This window comes from Sciurus vulgaris (genome assembly GCF_902686455.1).
Source record: "Sciurus vulgaris genome assembly, chromosome: 13".
Classification (NCBI taxonomy): domain Eukaryota; kingdom Metazoa; phylum Chordata; class Mammalia; order Rodentia; family Sciuridae; genus Sciurus; species Sciurus vulgaris.
This window is the reverse complement of record NC_136474.1, coordinates 89,134,374-89,154,055: the sequence shown is the minus strand read 5'-3', so window position 1 is coordinate 89,154,055 and position 19,682 is coordinate 89,134,374. Positions and strand designations below refer to the sequence as shown.

Below are 19,682 nucleotides of genomic sequence, written 5' to 3'. Positions count from 1 at the left end.
ATTTTATTCACAAGTGCATAGAAAAATTTTGAGTTAAGGAGAAATAATAATTTGTAACTGAAGCCATCAGACTAATTATGAATTGTTTTAGGATGGTATTTCATGGTTGTCTTTGTATTTTCATAGGAGATCTTCCTTTGAAGATGACTATATTCATGAATGGTGAATCAAGAAAACATACATTCATAATAACAAAGGCACCATTACATACAAAAGGGGAATTATTTATGTAAAATAATTTAATTATGATAAATCACATAGCTGATTTAACTATACCAATTTGACATATTTTGATGTATAAATTTTAAAATTTAAATAATTCATCAAAACTATGAATGAACAAATTTTTTTGCAAAATGAAAAAAGTATGAGCACAGGAATAAAAGTGTACATTTGAGAACCAAAAAAATTGTGTTAGAAAGAGTGTGCATTTTCTAGCTCAAAATTAAAGATTTTAAAGCATGTTATATAAATGTCATCTGGGTGGGATCTTGGAATCCACACACCTGGTCCAAATCATAAACCTTCACAGAAATCTGAGACTCTGGAACTTTTCATAAAAATGATTGAATACATCAAAATTATGTAACTTGTTATAATGAATTGCGATAGTAGATATAAATCAAAATGTAGATTTTATCGTCTTTAATAAATACATTGTGGATTGCTGAGATTATCTTTTCATTATACTCCTTAATTTTCTCCTAAATATTCTCATGTTTTCTCTGTATTTTCAGTAAACACATAATACCACTCTTGAAATTATATCTACAAAATTATTAACCTAATTTTCTCTAGGTTTCAACCAAATATAAATATTTGGGGGTTTGATTTTAGTGACCAAAAATGGAACCATAGAACAAACATGGACCAAATACATTGTGCATAATTTATGAAAGAGACTTTTTTTTTCAGTTATATTTTCTCATTAGAATTATCTATGTAGAAGAATCAAATTCCTGATTCTTTATATTACAAAATCTAACTCCTCTTTCTGATAGTAAATCTTAATTTTGAAATTAATGTGCATTAAAATGATGTAGGAATTGAACCAAATTGGGAACTTGAGAAACGGTTACCATACATGCAAAGAAGCTCATGAAACGGATTTGTCATTTTTGGCATGTCTGGAAACTCAGCTGTACCTCCTTTCACTTGCAGCTCAGGTCTGACTTAGACAATGGAAACAACTCTTTCCAGTACAAGCTTTGGGGAGATGGAGCTGGCAGTCTTTTCACCATCGATAACAGAACAGGTGACATTTATACCATACAGAAGCTCGATAGAGAGGAACGGTCCCTCTACACTCTGAGAGCCCAGGTAATAGACACCAGCACTGGAAGGGCTGTGGAACCTGAGTCTGAGTTTGTCATCAGAGTTTCGGATATCAATGACAATGAACCAAAATTCCTAGATGAACCTTATGAGGCCATTGTCCCAGAGATGTCTCCAGAAGGTATTGCATATTAATTTACATCAAAGATATTTTAACAATGACAACAGATTTAAAATTTTTGAGCATATGCTTTGGAAGTGGATTATCTCACTATTGCACTAATACTTCCTTCTAGAACCTGTTTAAGTGAAATATTAAAAAACTAGACAGTGGTAAAATTTGTAAAAAAAAAAAAAAAAAAAAAGAAAATAGTACTGTGCATTAGTACATTGCCTGTGTTATTAAATTTGTCTTATTCCAGAAAGCAATAAAAAAGTTGACACATGTTTATTTGAGTAATTCATAAAATTCTGTAGGATATGCATACAGAATAAAGAAAGTCAATTTGTTAAAGGAGAGCTACTATTGACATCAAAACCAAGGAATGTAAAGGCTGAAACTGAAGCAAAGAGGTTGAATACCCCTGTGCAACTGTTTGATTTCAAGTTTCTTTTAAAGTCCAATGCTATTGCTATTAATGATTTAAATATGACATATTAATGATTTAAATAGAACAGGTGATTTCCATAAGAAATAGGAATTTGTTGCCTTGAAATCCGGAAGTGTTTTTCTAGTAGGGGAAAAGTTATGGTTATGCAAAGATTTTGCTCTCATTCCATCAGTGTACATATTTTAAAAACACAACATATAGTATAATTTAATTCAAAAATTTACTTAACTGTGACAAATATGATTCCATAATGATCCTTTTAAATTATGCTAACATGTTTTAAAACTGCTTTACCTAAATATGTGATTCATTATTCAATGATGCTAAAAATATATTCCTTCATATAGTTTCTTGATTTCTTATATTTTAGTATTCTGGCTAGAAATTTTAAGATGTCTTTCTACATCATTTAGCATACAGGTCTTAACTAATGGGTAACAAATCAAGCTGTGAAATGTGTATCAAAACAAATTATTATTAGATACTGAAAACTCTTTAAGATCCTTCAATTTTGTTTGCTAAGCAAAGGGATAGTTCTTTGCCTCTCTTTTCTCTCTGCTCCTGCTTGCCTCTGCCTCCCTCCTCATTCCTTTCTCCTCCTCCTTCCTTCTTCTTCTACTTCCTCCTTCTTCCTCATCAAGCATATCTTATGGACTCATGTACTAGGAACTTTTCTGTAAAACTGAGAATAGAATTTTAAAGAAAATATAGAAGTTAATTTCTAGCAAGGACTATATTTTAATTACACAAAAACAGAAAGAAATATTTAGCCAGGCATTGTGGCACACAACTGTAACCCCAGTCACTCTGGAGGCTGAGGCAGGAGGATCACAAGTTCAAAGCCAACCTCTGTTACAGTGAGGTACTAAGCAACTCAATGAGACCCTGTCTCTAAATAAAATGCAAAATAGGGCTGGGGATGTGGCTCAGTGGTCAAGTGCCCCTGAGTTCAATACCCAGTACTCCCCCACCAAAAACAAAAAAAGAAATAACTAATTTTAAGCAATATCATTACTGACAAGGCATGTTATGAAAGTGTTAAGTATAAATGAATGATGATGATGAATTACATGGAGAAGTAGGGGGTGCTTTAAAAGGTGGACTTTAAAGTACGTGACACAAAGAAGACAGCTACTCCATGTCTCAGGAAGATTTCCATAGCAGAGTGATCAGGATTGCTTACAGCAATGGGTGAGTCATTGACCTGTGGCAATAAGGTAGCTCATAATTGCTATCCTTTTTTTTAAATTCATTTTTATTGTAAACAAATGGGATACATCTTGTTTCTCTGTTTGTACATGAAGTAGAGTCACACCGTTTGTGTTATCATACATTTACCTAGGGGAATAGTTTTTGATTCATTCTGTTATTTTTTTTTCTTCTCCCCCACCCCTCCCACCCCTCTTATCCCTCTATACAGCTATCCTTTTAGCAGAGAATGCAGCAGCTAGGGAGCTCAAAAGCATCCAGGCTGTCTCTACTTCTAAGCAAAACAGGGTTGACTGGCAAATTAGAATGGGTGGGACTGGAGAGTGAGGTAGGAGAAAGAGAAAGCACAAGAGATCATGAAAAGCAGGTGTTGTTCAGAGTTGAGTGGTGCTCTCACAAGGGGAGTATTTTCAATACACTACAGTTTGGGTAGCATGGCACCACGCAGCCTCACTGTGGCTCCCAGGAGACCCCACGTCCTGGTTTGGTCTATTCAGTATCTCCCATACATCTCTTTGTGCACTGCTGTTTGAGATGCATAGACAAATCTTCTAGGCAATCTGTGTAGATCACTGCATCTTGTGAAAGTGCCAGCCAGGCTTCAAGCTTCATAAGGAGTCACAGTAACACCATTGAGCACTTTTTGTACCTTTCAAGGAAGTAGAGGCCAACAAAATGTGTATCATCAAGATGTCTACTGTGGACACAGGGAGATATTCCTATCGCTCCTATTGTTACCCATGGTTACCCTCTGAAGCATTTCTGCACTTTTGTTGATTTTGATTAGATGTAAAGAAACCAAATAATGTAATTAAACATGCTCCTCTCAATATTTAATTAATAAATAATGTGAATTATTTTACCTAAATATATCCTTAATTCATCAGCCTATTTTTGTATTCACTGCCAACCAATGGGTTATTGCTGCCAAATTCCACGTTGCCTTTGTTTTCAAATTCATTTTGCAACTATTTCATGCTTTCAGAACTAGCCAGTGAAAATATGTATTATTTTTATTTAATATATTGTTTTGCATTGGAGTCAACTACTAATTATTAGATTTGGGTGTGCACTTTGAATTTAGGATTTGGTTTGGATTACTGAAAGAAAACTACATTTGTATGTGTCATGAGAAGAGAAAACCAAAAACATTGCAAATTATTATTTTACCCTCTCTTTTTTCCTCTATAAAAATTATTTTTGATTGACAATATTCATACATATTTACAAGTACCATACGAAGCTTTGATTATTAAGCATACATGTCTTTGCTTATAATGTTGGGGCTTGACTGTGTGTACCTTTGAAATGCACTTGTTTTCAAACTTGAACTCTCAAGTGGAATGGAGATAAAACATTATGTGATCCCACCTGTCACTCTGGATGGCAAAGTCATTCTCTTCCTTCCACACAAAAATGTAATAGCAGGACATATGGGAAGCCTCATGTTTGGCATGATCAAATAAATGAATGAATGGATACATTTATGGTTGTATATAATGCTGTATAAGTGACTGCTTGGTAGCTGATACTGGTGGCGATGCAATGCAGGAAGACTTTGCTGACTGGATTGAGGCATACAATGACCCAAAAGCTGCAGGTAAATTGTTAAATACTGACTCATTTTTCTGCAGTTTTTATGTGCAGAAACTGCATGTTCCTTTTTATGCCTTTTCAATGGTACCTGAATAACAGTCTATCAAACAGATAATCCTTAGATTTTTACCGAAAACATTAGCATGCCATAAAAGGATAGGGCATTTAAAAATAGATTTTGAACGCTGTTTAATAAGCAATTGAACTTCCTTTGACAAGTTCTGCTAATACCAAACCAAAGTCCTATCTCAAAGTATTTGTTTTAAACACTGAAGTCTTGCCTTGAGGATTTTAAAATGCAGACTCAGGTGATTTATTTTCTGCAGATCAGTACAAAATCCTGCTAAAAGTGAATCATGCTTCAATAAGTTAGGGCATTGTGTGAAAAACTACAATCATAAATAAATATTTGTACTTTACATGCCTCAAATGCTAATTAGGGTTGACACTATTTATCACATATGTATGTATACACAAAAGAAGATTTAAAACCTGACTATTTTAAAGTTTGGTTTTATATATTTTTTCCCTGCCTATAGATAGTAAGAATAAATTACTAGTAAGTGTTCTCTATCCCCATGTTTTGAAGTGTTATCAAATAAATACTGTCCATCCAATTTTTCATAGCACATCAGTTTCAACATTAGCAAGGGTTCAGGATTTCTGATCTTTATGATGGGCATTTTACATTTTATCAAAGTCAAGATGTTTTTGAAAGTGAAATGTCTTCTGAGAACTCTATTTTTCCTTATAAGAAAGACTTTAATAACATTTAAGATTTGAAATGTGAATCAAGTAGGTTATACTGAATTTAAATTAACTTATTTTGTTTTTTTGGAATAGCAAATAGAAAACTCACTTTAATGATTTTATCAATATGGCACAAGTATATCATAATCAATGACATAATATATTTAAATTCAATTTAATATAAAATGCATATAAGTTCAATTTCAATGCTTTCTCAGAAAAAATAATATTGTCATTTCTTGAAATTTATCACATTTTGAAAACTGATTCTAAGAATCTTATGCCTTTGGACACATGAGTTGAAAATGAATTAGACTGCGATAAATTGTTCTTTCTACTCTTTCTGAAGGTATTGTTTTATTTTTTACATAGTCTAATTTGTTTGACTTAAATTATACCATCTCATATTATTAAGAGTTGAGGTGTCAAAATAAAACACAAAAATAATAACAATGACCTATTTTCCAGGTGGTTGTGGTCAGAAAAACAGAAATAATTGAGGAATACTTTGCACAGTTAAGGTGACAAGTGGGAAAACAACATCTGTTTTCAGAGTTTAATTTGGACGTTCTAGGTTGTAAAGTAATTGCTTCTCAAATATAAATGTAGTGAGGATAGGCCAGTCAGGACTTGTGAATAAGTAATAGTCTCCACTCTAATAAAATCAGGTCTCAGTTGAAAGGTGGTAACAGGGGAACAAATGAAACTATTATTTTCATCCTGAATTTGACCACTAAATTCTCTAATTAACCTTCTATCTCTTTTATGGTTACCAAAAATCACAGATTTTGAGTACAGGTAAAAGTCATCCTTTAATCTGTGCTGCTTTATACAAATCAACATCTCAAAAAATTTATTTGAGGTTAATCAAAGTACACTTGTCCTAAATCTGCAAACTAAAACAGCTTTCCTATTAGGCAATTTATATTTTCATTCTAAGAAAAGTCTGTTAACCTTTTAACACCAAATTTAAAATCAAGACTATATTACGTACCAAAATAAATGAGTTATTTTGAAAGTTTAGTTTGAATTCCACAAGGACTAAAATAAACTATAGCAAATGTGTTTACTTTAGTGTTCTGTAATGAATGCAAGCTTTAATTATGAAATGTCCTTACCACAGGTTGCTCACTTCCTTATTACCTACATGCTATCAAATTACTCTCATATAAATATTCTCTCTCCTTGATGCTTTTGTGTTTGGATTCTCCCATAATTAACAGAGATTAAAGCATTCTATGCAATATATGACAACACCATTTGATAAAGCTTTATTGTAATGAAAATAAATGTTTGTGTGAGACTTGTTCTGTCTTGGTCAAAACTCCTTGATAATAAAATGCACATAATCAACATTGACAGATCTACACTTTCCTTACACAAGGTTTTTCTCAATGATGGCAGAATAAGTCTGATGTGCTGAGAAATTCTGTTATTGATGGTGTCACAAACGTTTTTGATTTTCAAAAATTTTATGTAGGTTTACACAGTTAGTACTCATTAATGTTGCCAAAAAATGTAATTTAAGTGCAACTTTATATACATAATAAGTGTTGGTATGGGTATACTGTTATTCTAATTTTCTGTCTGTGTCAGAACTAATTATCAACAAAGGCAATTTCCAAAAGTCTTCTAAACCATGCCTTTTTATTAAAGCGCTTGGTGCAAGGTGACATCCTGTATCACCTATATAGCATTAAGTTTCCACAAATGGCGTGATTGATAAAATGGGCATAGTCAAATATCAAGCTAAACTTACATTCAGGAGGATTTTTTGGGACAGTTATAAAGATTCAGAAGCTAGCTACAAAGACAAAACCATTATTTTTAACTTCACTTTTGAAAAAGTCTCTCTACAGAGTAATATAGATAACTGATGCTAGTAATCATTGTAAAATAGAACCCAAAATTATTCTAACCATTTTATTTTATGTTTATTTATTGGAACAAGTAAGACAATTGATAAGTTACTGTTATTGCAATGTGATTCTGAGCAAGAGTCCAGTCATTTTAGCTCTTTGCATTTCCAAAAAGCTCAGGGATCTCTGACCAAATAATACTGACTTCACAAATAAATGCACATTAACCTTTGGACTCCTTAGTAACCAAGTAAAGGATTTTCCACCCTCTGTTTATTCCTCCCTAATGAGAATCAAGGACCTGGCCAATTTCAATTTTTGAAAGTTGCCATCATCTATGCAAATACAATCAGAAAATGATGTCCTAAATCAGAACAGTAGTAGTTAAAGATGAAGTAAGGATGAAGCTATTTAATGTATGTTTATCCATTCTGAGTTCTTTATCCCCATGCCCATCTAAATGTATTAATTTAATATTTTTCTGTAAACTATTATATATATATATAGCTTATGCTTAATTTTCTAACAAAATATTTTTGCCTTTAAACATCATTATAATTATTATAGTTTTACATATTCTTTTCCCATATCTATCTGCTATCTATTGTTTCTTTATAAATACTTAGTATTAACATTGCAATTCAATACAATATTAAAAAGTAGCTGTGATAGGAGGTATTGTATTTTAAAATTATTTCGGGAGCAATGCTCTAGCACTTCCAAATTAAATACAACTGCAGACCAAGTTTAAAAAGATGTCCATGTTCAAATTTAGACTTTTATTTCTGATTTTATAAGGGTTTTATTACAAATAAAAGTCACATTTTTTTCAGATGGACTTTATATGCCTATGTAATATTTTATATTTTCTTCCTTATTTTATTAATGCTACAATTTATATTGGTTGCCTTTCTACTAGTAAAACAACCATGTGTTTTAATGGTCATATATCACTAAAACTTTATATTTTTCTATTGAATTATCACTTCATTTGTGTGGAATAATAGACACAAATTTTTAGAATCCTAATTAGGGTCCCTTTCAATAGTTATCTAGATTATTTTTTAGGAATTTACATAGATTCTATAATGTATATGAAAAACAAGCTAAGTGATATAAACACACATTGATAGGGCACATTGACATAGAATATAAATGCACATACACAAAACATACTAATATGTATTGCCATTGAAAAATATCCCATTCTTATGAAGATCTTATAACTATCTTATAACATGGAATATTTAGTTGTCATTTGAATTTAAAAATTCACAATGCATTTTTGTATAGAAATAGCATTTTTAAAACAATTTCAAAAGTAGACAGACATGGGCATGTAAAAGCAATGGTTCTTCTGTAGAATCATTCCTGCAATATTTTACAGAAAATGTACAATTCATGGCAATGATTGGGATGTTGGTATGAAACAGATGACCAGAACATGGGACCCACATTCCTTATAAACCTAGTGGGAGTAAGTCTAGCAGGAAGCAATGATCCTGACATAAAAGAAGTAGTTATGGAAGTCTAGAAACCTGGGGTTCATTGAAAAGTACATTGCAGAGTTTTCATTAAGACTCAAATCTGAAGCATCTCTCTGACATTGCTGACGAAGGAACGGAGGATGGCATGCATTCTTATAGAAATTAGTGTAGAAATGAATCATTTGTTTGGCTCATTCACTAGGTAGCTGTTAATGTGCATGCAACTGGTAATATGAGAAAGAAGGGATTATGAGACCGTCCATAATTTATATTGAAAGATATGTTGTTAGTCTCTTAGAGATCATATTATTCTTATGTGGACTGAACAACTGATTCCTAACTATATGGAAAATGGGAATATATAAAATCTTATCAAGTGATTTTATATTTCTGAATGGTTTTGATGTTTATTTATTATTGATGTTCTTTTCTGTTGGTGCATTATAATTATGCATCGTTGTGAAATTCATTATGCTCTATTCCTACATGTCTCTCATTCCCCAGTACTTTTCTCTTTCCCCTCCCCTCCCATCAGCCTTGTAAGCTCTTTCTACTTGACTAATCTCTCTTCTAGCATTATTATCATTGTTATTCTTATTTTTAATAAGTGTCTTATAACTATATGTTTAGGTGGGATTCATTGTGGTATATTCATAATGTATATAGCATAATTTGGTAGATTTAAGTCCGCATTACTTCTCTATGCTCTCCCATCCTTCCTCCCTCTCAATCTCCTTCTTCCCCCAACTCATTTCTCTCCCTTCTAATTTCATGAGATCCTCTTTTTTTATTCCTTCTCTCTCTCTCTCTCTCTCTCTCTCTCTCTCTCTCTCTCTCTCTCTCTCTCTCCGCACAGGGTGCACTAGGTTTTCCATTTAGTAGAGAGCAAGGGAATGATATATTGAAACATTCAGGAGGTAAGTTTCATTTAGAAGAAAATCCCACAACTTAAAATGTGCTATTAAATCACTGGACTGGGAAACAGGATCTAACGCCTGAATTTATATTTCTATAAGCCAAATGTGACTGATCTGTGAGAGTCAAAATGCTTCCAGTTCTTCCCAGTTCTCATTTGCAAAATCCTAGGGTCAGAACTCTAAAGACTTAGATTAACAAGAGCATCCTTAGCAACAACTAAGGACATTATGATTTTGATGGGAGCTTTGTGAAGCTAAAGACTGGTAGTACAGGATTGTACACTAGGGATGGAAATCGCCATAGGAAGAAATGATAAAGAGACACAATGATAATGAAGGAACTGGAAGCAAATGAATGTGTACACAGAAGGGTAAATAAAAGAATAATTCTGACTGATTTGATACAGACTGATCAAGTAATGCTCCCTCTGAACCATTGTATTGCTCCCTCTGAACCACTGTATTTGAATAATTCATCATAATCATTGTATAGATATGTTTTAAACATGAAATTAACAAGTGTCTACATGTTGTGTGTTTGGGATGATTAAGTATTTAGAAGGGTTAGGTAAAGTTTCCTTTTCATGTATTTTATTAGTTTAACTTTTTTCCATCTGGTGAAAGCATTGCCTAATTAAAATTATGTTGATAAGAAGGGATTCTTTGGTAAAATATGCTGTATGACATTAAAATAAATGTTAATTACCAACATAAAAAGCACTAGAAAGTAGAGTGACAAATGCATACTATTAAGGCCCCGCCTTCATTGAAAGTGTCAGCAATTAATGAAGGACAGAAGTAATTCCTATTAGAGTGTCCCAGTTTATACAATTGGATTGTGATGGAAGAAAAAAGGTTTTGTTTTGTTTTCTTTTCTTTTTGGTACTGGGAATTGAACCCAGGAATGTTTTCCCACTGACCACATACCCAGCCCTTTTTACTTTTTTTTTTTTTTTTTTTTTTCATTTTGAGATAGGGTTTCACTAAGTTACTTAGTGCCTCACTAACTGACTGAGGCTTATCTTGAACTAGTGATCCTTATAACTTAGCCTCCCTAGTGGCTGGGATTACAGGCACATGCAGGTACAGGGCTACTGATGGGGAAATTTATTATGTTAGTTGTAAAGAAAATCACAGGGGCTACTGGATTTTGTGCCACTGTGAGACAATTCTTTTTGAAAATGTATATTATGTTTCAACATTCAACAACATTGGTAATACTCATTTTCATTTTTGTAGATATACTTTCAAAGCTCAATAGTTTTTGCAAATATTTTGCAGTTTGAGCATTTATATTAAGTGTACAAACAATTATTTCACACAGTCTATTGACTATTACTGAATATTAGTAAGGAGACTTACCTTATCAATATTAAATAGATTTTGTTTTGCTTTTTTTGTTGTTCCTTGATGCAAGTAGATATAGAGGAAAGGATTTAAACAGGCCTAATCATTATTACTAGCCTCCATTGGATATTCTTTCAAGCTCATTTCAATAATCTTTACAAATATTTTTCAACATTCTGCAATTTGAAGTTCAGACCACATTAAGATTTTTGATGAAAAGCATTTTTAAGTTCTTTTTTTACTTTTACACTAACAAATCTTGGAGAGATTATGAATTACACATTTTAACAAACTGCTTAATACTTGTAATGTTATAAATCTACATCTTAAGTTCTATAATGCATATAAAAATCAGGACTAGATTGTATGTGTTATATTCTCTTGCCTAAAATAATATTACTTCAGTAATTCAGAGAAATGAGGTAAACTGGGATTGTTTATAGCATGAAAAGTGTTTTGCAGAATTGAACTCATATTTAATAAGACTGAAGTCTTAACTTCCTGTCAATATGTTCTTCCTTCAGGAACATTCGTCATCCAGGTGACAGCAAGTGATGACGATGATCCTACAAGTGGCAATAATGCACGTCTCCTGTACAGCTTACTACAAGGCCAAGCATATTTTTCTGTTGAACCGACAACAGGTATTTGTGGGGAAAAAATGCAGTTCAACATGATTCTAAAACAGACAAATATCAGTAAGAATCATCTGCTTAAAAACATGTTTTATAGTAGACTCGATGCTTCAAAAAATAAATGGTTTATAATTCCTAAACACTTACTTACACTTTGTCTTTAAGTTGTTTTTCTAAGATTAGACGATTGGATTTTCCATATTTATATGACAAATGATCTACGTGTGTGGTCTAAAACATATGTAAGGATTCTTCTAATTCAAGTAGGAAAAGAATAGACAAACCAACTGAAACATATGGGGAGAAACTTTTACAAGCAATTGACAAATGTGAAGTGGAGAAGGAGTGTAAGCATATTAAAATGCTCAGCCTCATTAGTCATCAGGGAAATACAGTGGGACACCTTTGCATAGCAATCCAAATGACCCAGATTAAGTAAGAGTAGAAGACTGCATGAATTGGTATGACATGTTGACTTAAAAATTCCGAATCTATATATTTTATTCAGAAGAATACTACATTTGATTCTTATTCTCTCTTTGCTTGAATGCCTTATCAAATCTACATAGCACATACTTTTTTTTAATTTTTAAACATACCTAGTGGATGCATAAGGATTACATAACACTAAATCATTTAACAAATATTAAATCTTGTATTCAAAACAAAGTTAAGATGGTGTAGCGTTGGATGCAGTGACACATAAATCCCAGCCACTTGGGAGGCTAAGGTGGGAGAATCAAAAGCTCAAACCCAGTCTGGGCAACATAGCAAAATGCTATCGCTAAAAAGCAAAAATTAAACAAGAAAAAAGACATCTGCATGAGTCTTCTCTCAAGGAGCTTATAATCAATGCAGATAAAAATAGAAGTACATAACTCATTGCTAAAATATGTGCCAAGTACAAAAAGACATAAAATTATGTGGTTGTTATCAAGAGGTAAATATTATCTCTAGCTTGATTACATGAAAGATTAAAGATTTAAAAATTCTTTTTAATGCTTATTTATTTCTAATTTCTTCATTCATTTAGCAAATATTAAATATCTCAGGCGTTCTCAAAGTTCTTGAGAGAATTGGACTTGAATGAATATGACTTGCATGGCTATGTTCTTATTTCTCCCATAGAGGGTACATATATTTTATTATTCAGGATGCCCGGGAGATACATTATTTTATTATAGGCAGTATATGCCTTAAAACATTAAGTTTTAATTCCTTCACACAATCCTGACTGCTAATGACTGACTAGGTACAAAGTGGTACACAGCATACAGGATTTTTAGAGGTTTGATATTCCAACATTTAAAATAACAATAACAAGCTGGGTACAGTGGCACATGACTATAATCCCACTGACTTGGGAGGCTAAGGCAGGAGGGTCACAAGTTCAAAACCAACCTCAGCAATGGTGAGACTCTGAGCAATTTAGTGAGACCCTGTCTCTAAATAAAATACAAAATAGGGCTGGAGTTGTGACTCAGTGGCTGAGTACCCTCAGTTCAATTTCCAGTACCAAAAAAATAAATAAAAATTAAAATTAAAATAAAAAAAAATAACAAAAAGAAAACTTGAACATAGGCTTTTCTCTCTTGGCACTTACAGACAGACATTGAATGTGGTTATTAGTAAATATGTACATTTAACTGGTGAATAATCCTAAAGTAAAACAAAGGATACAATAGGAGAAAGAAAGAAAGGAAAACTTTACACTGTTTGGTCAAAGTAGAGTATCTGAAACCAGAAGACTGAGATGAGCCTATGACCAAGGAGAAGAGAGAATGGAAAGATATTGCAGATAATGGGGAAAATAATACAGGGTTTCACAGCAAGGCAAAGAGTAAGCTCCTAGACCAACATGGTGCCAGTTCACATAGTATTTTATTAATGGTTTACCAATGTTCTTAGCATTGACTACTCTAGACTGGAAGCAGAGTTGGTGTTAAGTGCATTATTATTACCAGTCTTCAGGTAGTGTCAGACAGAAGCAGCAGATAATGAACGTTAGGCAGAGTGGCTGGGAATGTGCATGCTCATATCAAATGCACATATCTAAATAATGTAGACCACTCAGCTTAGTGACTCAGCAGATAGAATGAGAAGAACTGAAAGGGGGAATGTTTAAGTGATTTTCTGGAAACATGTTATAATAAGTAATAAAATAATAATTAGAATTCTTTTGCATTTTTTAAGGAGTCATAAGAATATCTTCCAAAACTGATAGAGAATTGCAAGATGAGTACTGGGTAATTATTCAAGCCAAAGACATGATTGGTCAGCCTGGAGCACTGTCTGGAACAACCAGTGTATTAATTAAACTTTCAGATATTAATGACAACAAGCCCATATTTAAAGAAAGTAAGTAGAAACATCTGGAGTCATTATAGAAATGTAAGTGTTTTGAATACAAACAGATGTTGGAGTTTTGCATTCTAAAAGCATTGCATCACCACAAGGATCACATAAAATGAATGTGATAATTGTTCTAAGGTATAATTTTCATTAGTGTGAGAAGTCAAATACAAAATGAAGGAGTGATATGTTAGTGCTCTGTCACTTCTGTAATAAGTTGTGACAAACTTCATGGCTTAAAACAAATCGATTATCTTAAAAAACAGTTGGTATGCATGTCACCAGGCTGAGATGAAGGTGTCTACTGAGCTCTCCCTCTTCCTGTTATCTCCAGGGGGAGTCCACAGCCTTGTTCACTTGAGTGTCCACAGAAATTATTCTTTGTGTTTTAGAAATGGAGTCCCTACTTACTTGATGGCTGTTAGCTGGGGGACATTCAACTCTTGGAGGCCCCTTTCTGGTGCCCACATATCCTGCATGTCTGAAAATCAATCACACAGCCCTATCAAGTATCTCTCACACTGACATCTCTCTGCCCAAACCATTTGGCCCCTTTTCCACTTTTAAGGGCTGGTATGATTATGTCGAACACACTTGGATAAACCACAATAACCACTTCATTGAAAAGCCAACTGATTAGCAGCTTGAATTTAATGTGCAACTTTAATTCACCTTTGCTGCTTTAAGTAATGAACTTATGGAATCAGTGGCATTAGGACTTGGATACCTTTGTGAGATTATTCTTCTGCATGCCCCAAATAATAATTTAAATGACAATTTTTATTTTTCACTTTTATAGCAAGAATAGGACACTTGTTCTGATCATTTAACTAATAAATGTAAGTTAAATCATACAACAATTCCTTTTTCAAGGGGGAAATGTCTTTTTGAGGAGATTCTGTCTTAGCTACAGAAAAACATTTACAAGCACTTCCAGAAAGCATGAGCAATTGTCAAAAGAGGAAAATATGATAAATATAGAACAAAGAAGTAGCAAATAAAATTGTGTGTGTGTTTATGTGTATTCACACATATTCAAACATAGCATGATTTCCTAGGTATTGATTATTGAAAAATGGAACAAAACTGTTGATTGCCTCTTCTTTTATCCCCTTCTCCCTGCCTCACTCACTGTGCCAAAACGAAATCGTATTGATGCTGATGACCCAAGTGAAGTGTCACTTTCACTCTTTCCCTTCTAGTAGAATAGTCTCCGTACAATCACAGCAAATCTGCATATTCAAACCTGTTTTCACGTCCCAGGTTTCCCATTGATTAGTGGTGCTAGTGAGAATGGTTGGTAATGTGAGATTCTAGACTGATGCACACATCTAAATCGTGTAGACACTACTCAGTTTAGTCAATTCTTGCCAGGATTAGGGTTATCAGATCTTCTAACTTGTCAAGGAAAACATGTATGTAGCACAAAATGTTTTGGTCAACAATGAACAACATATGTGGCAGTGGTTCCGTAGGAGTATCATGGAACTGAAAAATTCCTAATTTTTTTTTTTTTTTACTGCATCATTTTTTATGTTTAGATATATGTGTCCATGCTATTGCTACACACTCATCTATTCAGTTCAATAATAGGCTGTATGGGTTTCCAACTCAGGAGAAACAGGGTTTACCCCCTAGCCCAGGTGTGTAAGAGGCTACACCATCTAGGTTTGTGTAAGTACTCTACGCTGTTTGCACAACATTAAGACATTTCTCAGGACACAGGTCTGTTGGTAAGCAACACATGACTATATTGCAAATCTGGATTTTTAGTTTTTTCTCTGTCAATCAATTTTACATTGTTTTATAAGTCAATGAAATAGTTCTTCTTTGCATAGAATGCAGATAACAGGATAATCGTCTATTATTTCATTTCCATGTACATAAATGTGAGAAATTTGATTATCTCCACATGAGTCTGAAGTCCTAAAGGAAAGAGATGAATGGTGTAGTTAAATTTGAAATATCCACATGAAATATTTCATGTGTTATGAAGTCATTAACACATAACATGTAGAAAAATTGTGACTGGATTTCTTGAATAAATATAACCCAGTTTTTACATAGACAATGGTGAAAGAGCAAATAGAAGACCCTGGAAAGCATGGGAACTCCCAAGGATACTTGATGAGACCATGTAACTTCAGGCTACTTTTACTTTTCTTAATTTCTTTCTGATTTTTTTCCAATTTATGTCTTAAAATATATTAGATCACTTAAAGTATCTGTTTAAAGCTCAGTTAAGTTCTTAAGAATTCGCATATAAAACGAGGATGTTATTACCTTCAAGTGACATCCAAATGTGGGTGAATTCTGTGTTTGCTTCTTTACTCTTGCTCACATTGGGTTCCCATTCTGAAATCCCATTGCCCTCCTCTGGATTTAAACATTCTCTATGCATCCCCACTGTGTAGATGGCATTTCTTGCAACCTGCCTATACCCTAGTACTTCATGTTAATGATGTATTTCCTGCTGGTTCATTGCTATTAGCATCTAAACAGATTTGTTACTATTTTTTTTAATCTCATCTTAAAAACAAAATACGACACTTTTTGACATCACTTCTATATTTATCTAATAATGTTTGGTGGGTTTTTCTTCAGAGAAATAGCTTAAAAGTGTTAACAGTCATTGTCTTCAACTACTCTCCTCAGTCTCTTTGAAACCCACATTCCATTTGGGTTCCATCCCTACTTGATGAAATTGATCTGATCATTTCTATCAATAAACGAAACTAAGCGAATCCAAAGTCGATTCTCAGCTCTACTATAATTTAATTTCTCAGTAGGAATTGACACAGTTGGTCACTCCTTCTTTGAACCATTCAATATAACATTCTCACTAGCTTTTTCTTTTTCTTCTATTTTATTGGTCAGTTTTTTTAAGACTTTTCCTGGTCTTCAGACTTTCAGTCTCTAGATAGTTTAAACCATTAAATACTGCCTCTGTGCCTGACAATTTCCAAATCTATACCTCCATTCTGAACTGTCTCTTGAACTCACAGGTATACATCAAACTTTTTACCAACATCCTCATTTACATACGTTATAAACATTTAAAAACAAAATTCATTTTATTGAGCTTCTGATCTCATCTGCCTGCCTCTTCCTCCAGATTCTCTCATCTCATTTATCAACAAATCCAGGTCCAATATTGCTCAAGCTGAAATCTCATTTATTCATTTCAAACACCACTGTGTGTGAAGAATTAATGACCCAATTCACATTGAACTGGGCCAACTCCAGGTCAATTCTAATTTCTCTGGAGCTGAGTTGATGACCAATTCTGCACATTTGCTGATAGCTTCTGATTTTCATTGTTCTGAGAGCAAATACATATACACTCTCAACTATTTAAGAGAAGAAGACTTTGTTAAAGTTTAGAAGTCCCTTTTTTTCCTGTTCTCTTCCTCGAACCAAAAATTCATCTTCCGAAGATATTGTTTATTTCTGACTTTCCAAACAATCTGGATGCTTCTCACCTCCTCCATTCCTCCCACATTGGATCATGCCACTATTTTAATTAGTTTCTGTTACTGCAATAAGCTATTACCTAGTCTCTCAGATTTCACCATTGCTCTCCTTCAGTGTATTTCAACACAGCTGTAGTGATCTTGTTGCATGCATGTCACATCTTATCATTTCTATATCTTCCCATCTCACTGATGAAAAGTCAGAACCCTAAGTAGCAACTAATTGATCCTAGTGTTCCTCAATGATCTGTCACCATTCAATTCTGTGCAGGACCTCTGAAGCCTCATCTATATTCACTCTACTCTGCTTTCCAGAAAACCAGAACCAGGCAATAAACATGACTTCTCATCTTCTCATTCTTCAGATATTTCTTGCCCTATTTCTGTTCTTAACCAACAGTCATATCAAGAGTGAGTTCTTTCCACTGCATCAAAGTTTAAAACCATAGCAGTATCCAGTTTATTATATGCTTCATTCCTGCTAATATGAACACAGGGAAGCATCTCTCTATGTATTCTGCCTTGTTATATCCCAACTACTAGAATAGCAACTTGTGAAGAATTTATGTTGAAAGAAAATTAATTTTGAATATAAGGTAAACCGCAAAGACTAAGTGCTTATGGTAGAAAATTGTTTGTTTTCTAATTTTAAAAGCTGGTGGTTTAATATAAACTCAATAATATTTATGTGTGAAGCATCTGCTTTGAAGTATATGGTAGTATCATTGTTTTCTCTTGACTATTTGTTGACAACTTTAATTTGTGCAAATAAATCTGATTTTTTAAAAAAAATTTCCACAAGGAAATAATTACCTTCACTAAAAAAAGTGAAAGAACAAAGAAAATAAAAAATGAGAGTAATATATTAGCAATTTATAAGTAACTCTTCTCCCACTTTAAATAATAGTCTCAAAATGCAAAATGTTAAGTGACTTGCTATATACTTCCTAGTATTCTAGAAACCTAGAATATCTTTAAGTAATTCTATTACATATGCTCTATTTTAATTCCAAGTAATCTCATTCATTGGAATATTGACGTGTAGGATTATTTCTTACATTTCAGAATAAATCACATGGAATAATTTAAGAATGGTATAGTCTCCATTAGTTTTATGCACATTTCTCCTGAAAAAAAGATCAGTGATTAGCAGTTATACCTATATAGTTTAATTATATCTGCCATCATTTTCTTATGATCAAACCAATCTAGGCCTGTTCAACTCCAACATTCTTATCGATTTACTAACCCTTTTGGATTCATTTTTCTTTACTTTTTCAATATGACTAATGTAATCCAATCTCAAAAACTCAAAATCAAAGTATGATTTGATTTTGCAACACTTACTTACTTAATCTACACTTACATTCATCAGTAACTTCAAATATCAAGAATTATTCAAGTAAACTTGAAAAAAGATTATTTTTTGTCAAGTTAAATTTGTGATAGTTGAAGTATGCAATTAAAATCAATCAAGAATTTTAAGGTGTATATGTAAATGGGACTCTGGTGTTAAATATACTGGTGGTATGACTAAAATATATGAGACAAAGAGATATTCAGGTAAGATGGGAAGAAAATGTTCAGATTTTATAATAAAGGTATAAAGTATGTGTATGTTACACAGACACACATACACACACCTGCACACATTCTAAGAAGAGAGAAAGATAATGAAATTTAGAAGAATAACTATGTTTTTTTTTCTATACAACATACATAAAGAATGCTATAATTGGGAGTTTCTTATGTTAAGTGTTTATCCTACGTTCTGAAATTTTGTTTTTAAAGGTTTCTACCGCCTAACTGTCTCTGAATCTGCACCAACGGGCACATCTATAGGAAAAATTATGGCATATGACAATGACATAGGAGAGAATGCAGAAATGAATTACAGCATTGAAGAGGATGATTCAAAGACATTTGACATCATTACTGATGATGAGACTCAAGAAGGAATTGTTATATTAAAAAAGGTAAATATCTTAAAATTATTTGCTTTGCAGAATAGTGCAAAACCAAAACAGAAACATATGATTATTTTGGGTACCTGGTTTGTTTTTTGTTTCATTAGGTACTTGAAATGAGAACCCTTGATTTATGGTTTAGGGAGAAAATGAACTGAGAGATGAAAGGATTTTTATAGTTTCTTGAATTGTACAGACAACTGT

General features: G+C 32.9%; 1 protein-coding gene across 1 annotated transcript in view; it reads left to right on the top strand.

Annotated features, from left to right (window-relative positions):
* CDH19 (cadherin 19) overlaps positions 1-19,682 on the top strand; it is a 74,905-nt gene that overhangs the window by 25,968 nt on the left and 29,255 nt on the right. Inside the window, exons 3-6 of the mRNA XM_079109210.1 lie at positions 1,162-1,456; positions 11,576-11,695; positions 13,880-14,044; positions 19,303-19,487. Coding sequence (XP_078965336.1) covers positions 1,162-1,456; positions 11,576-11,695; positions 13,880-14,044; positions 19,303-19,487 — 765 coding nt within the window. The remainder of the gene's footprint in view (positions 1-1,161; positions 1,457-11,575; positions 11,696-13,879; positions 14,045-19,302; positions 19,488-19,682) is intronic.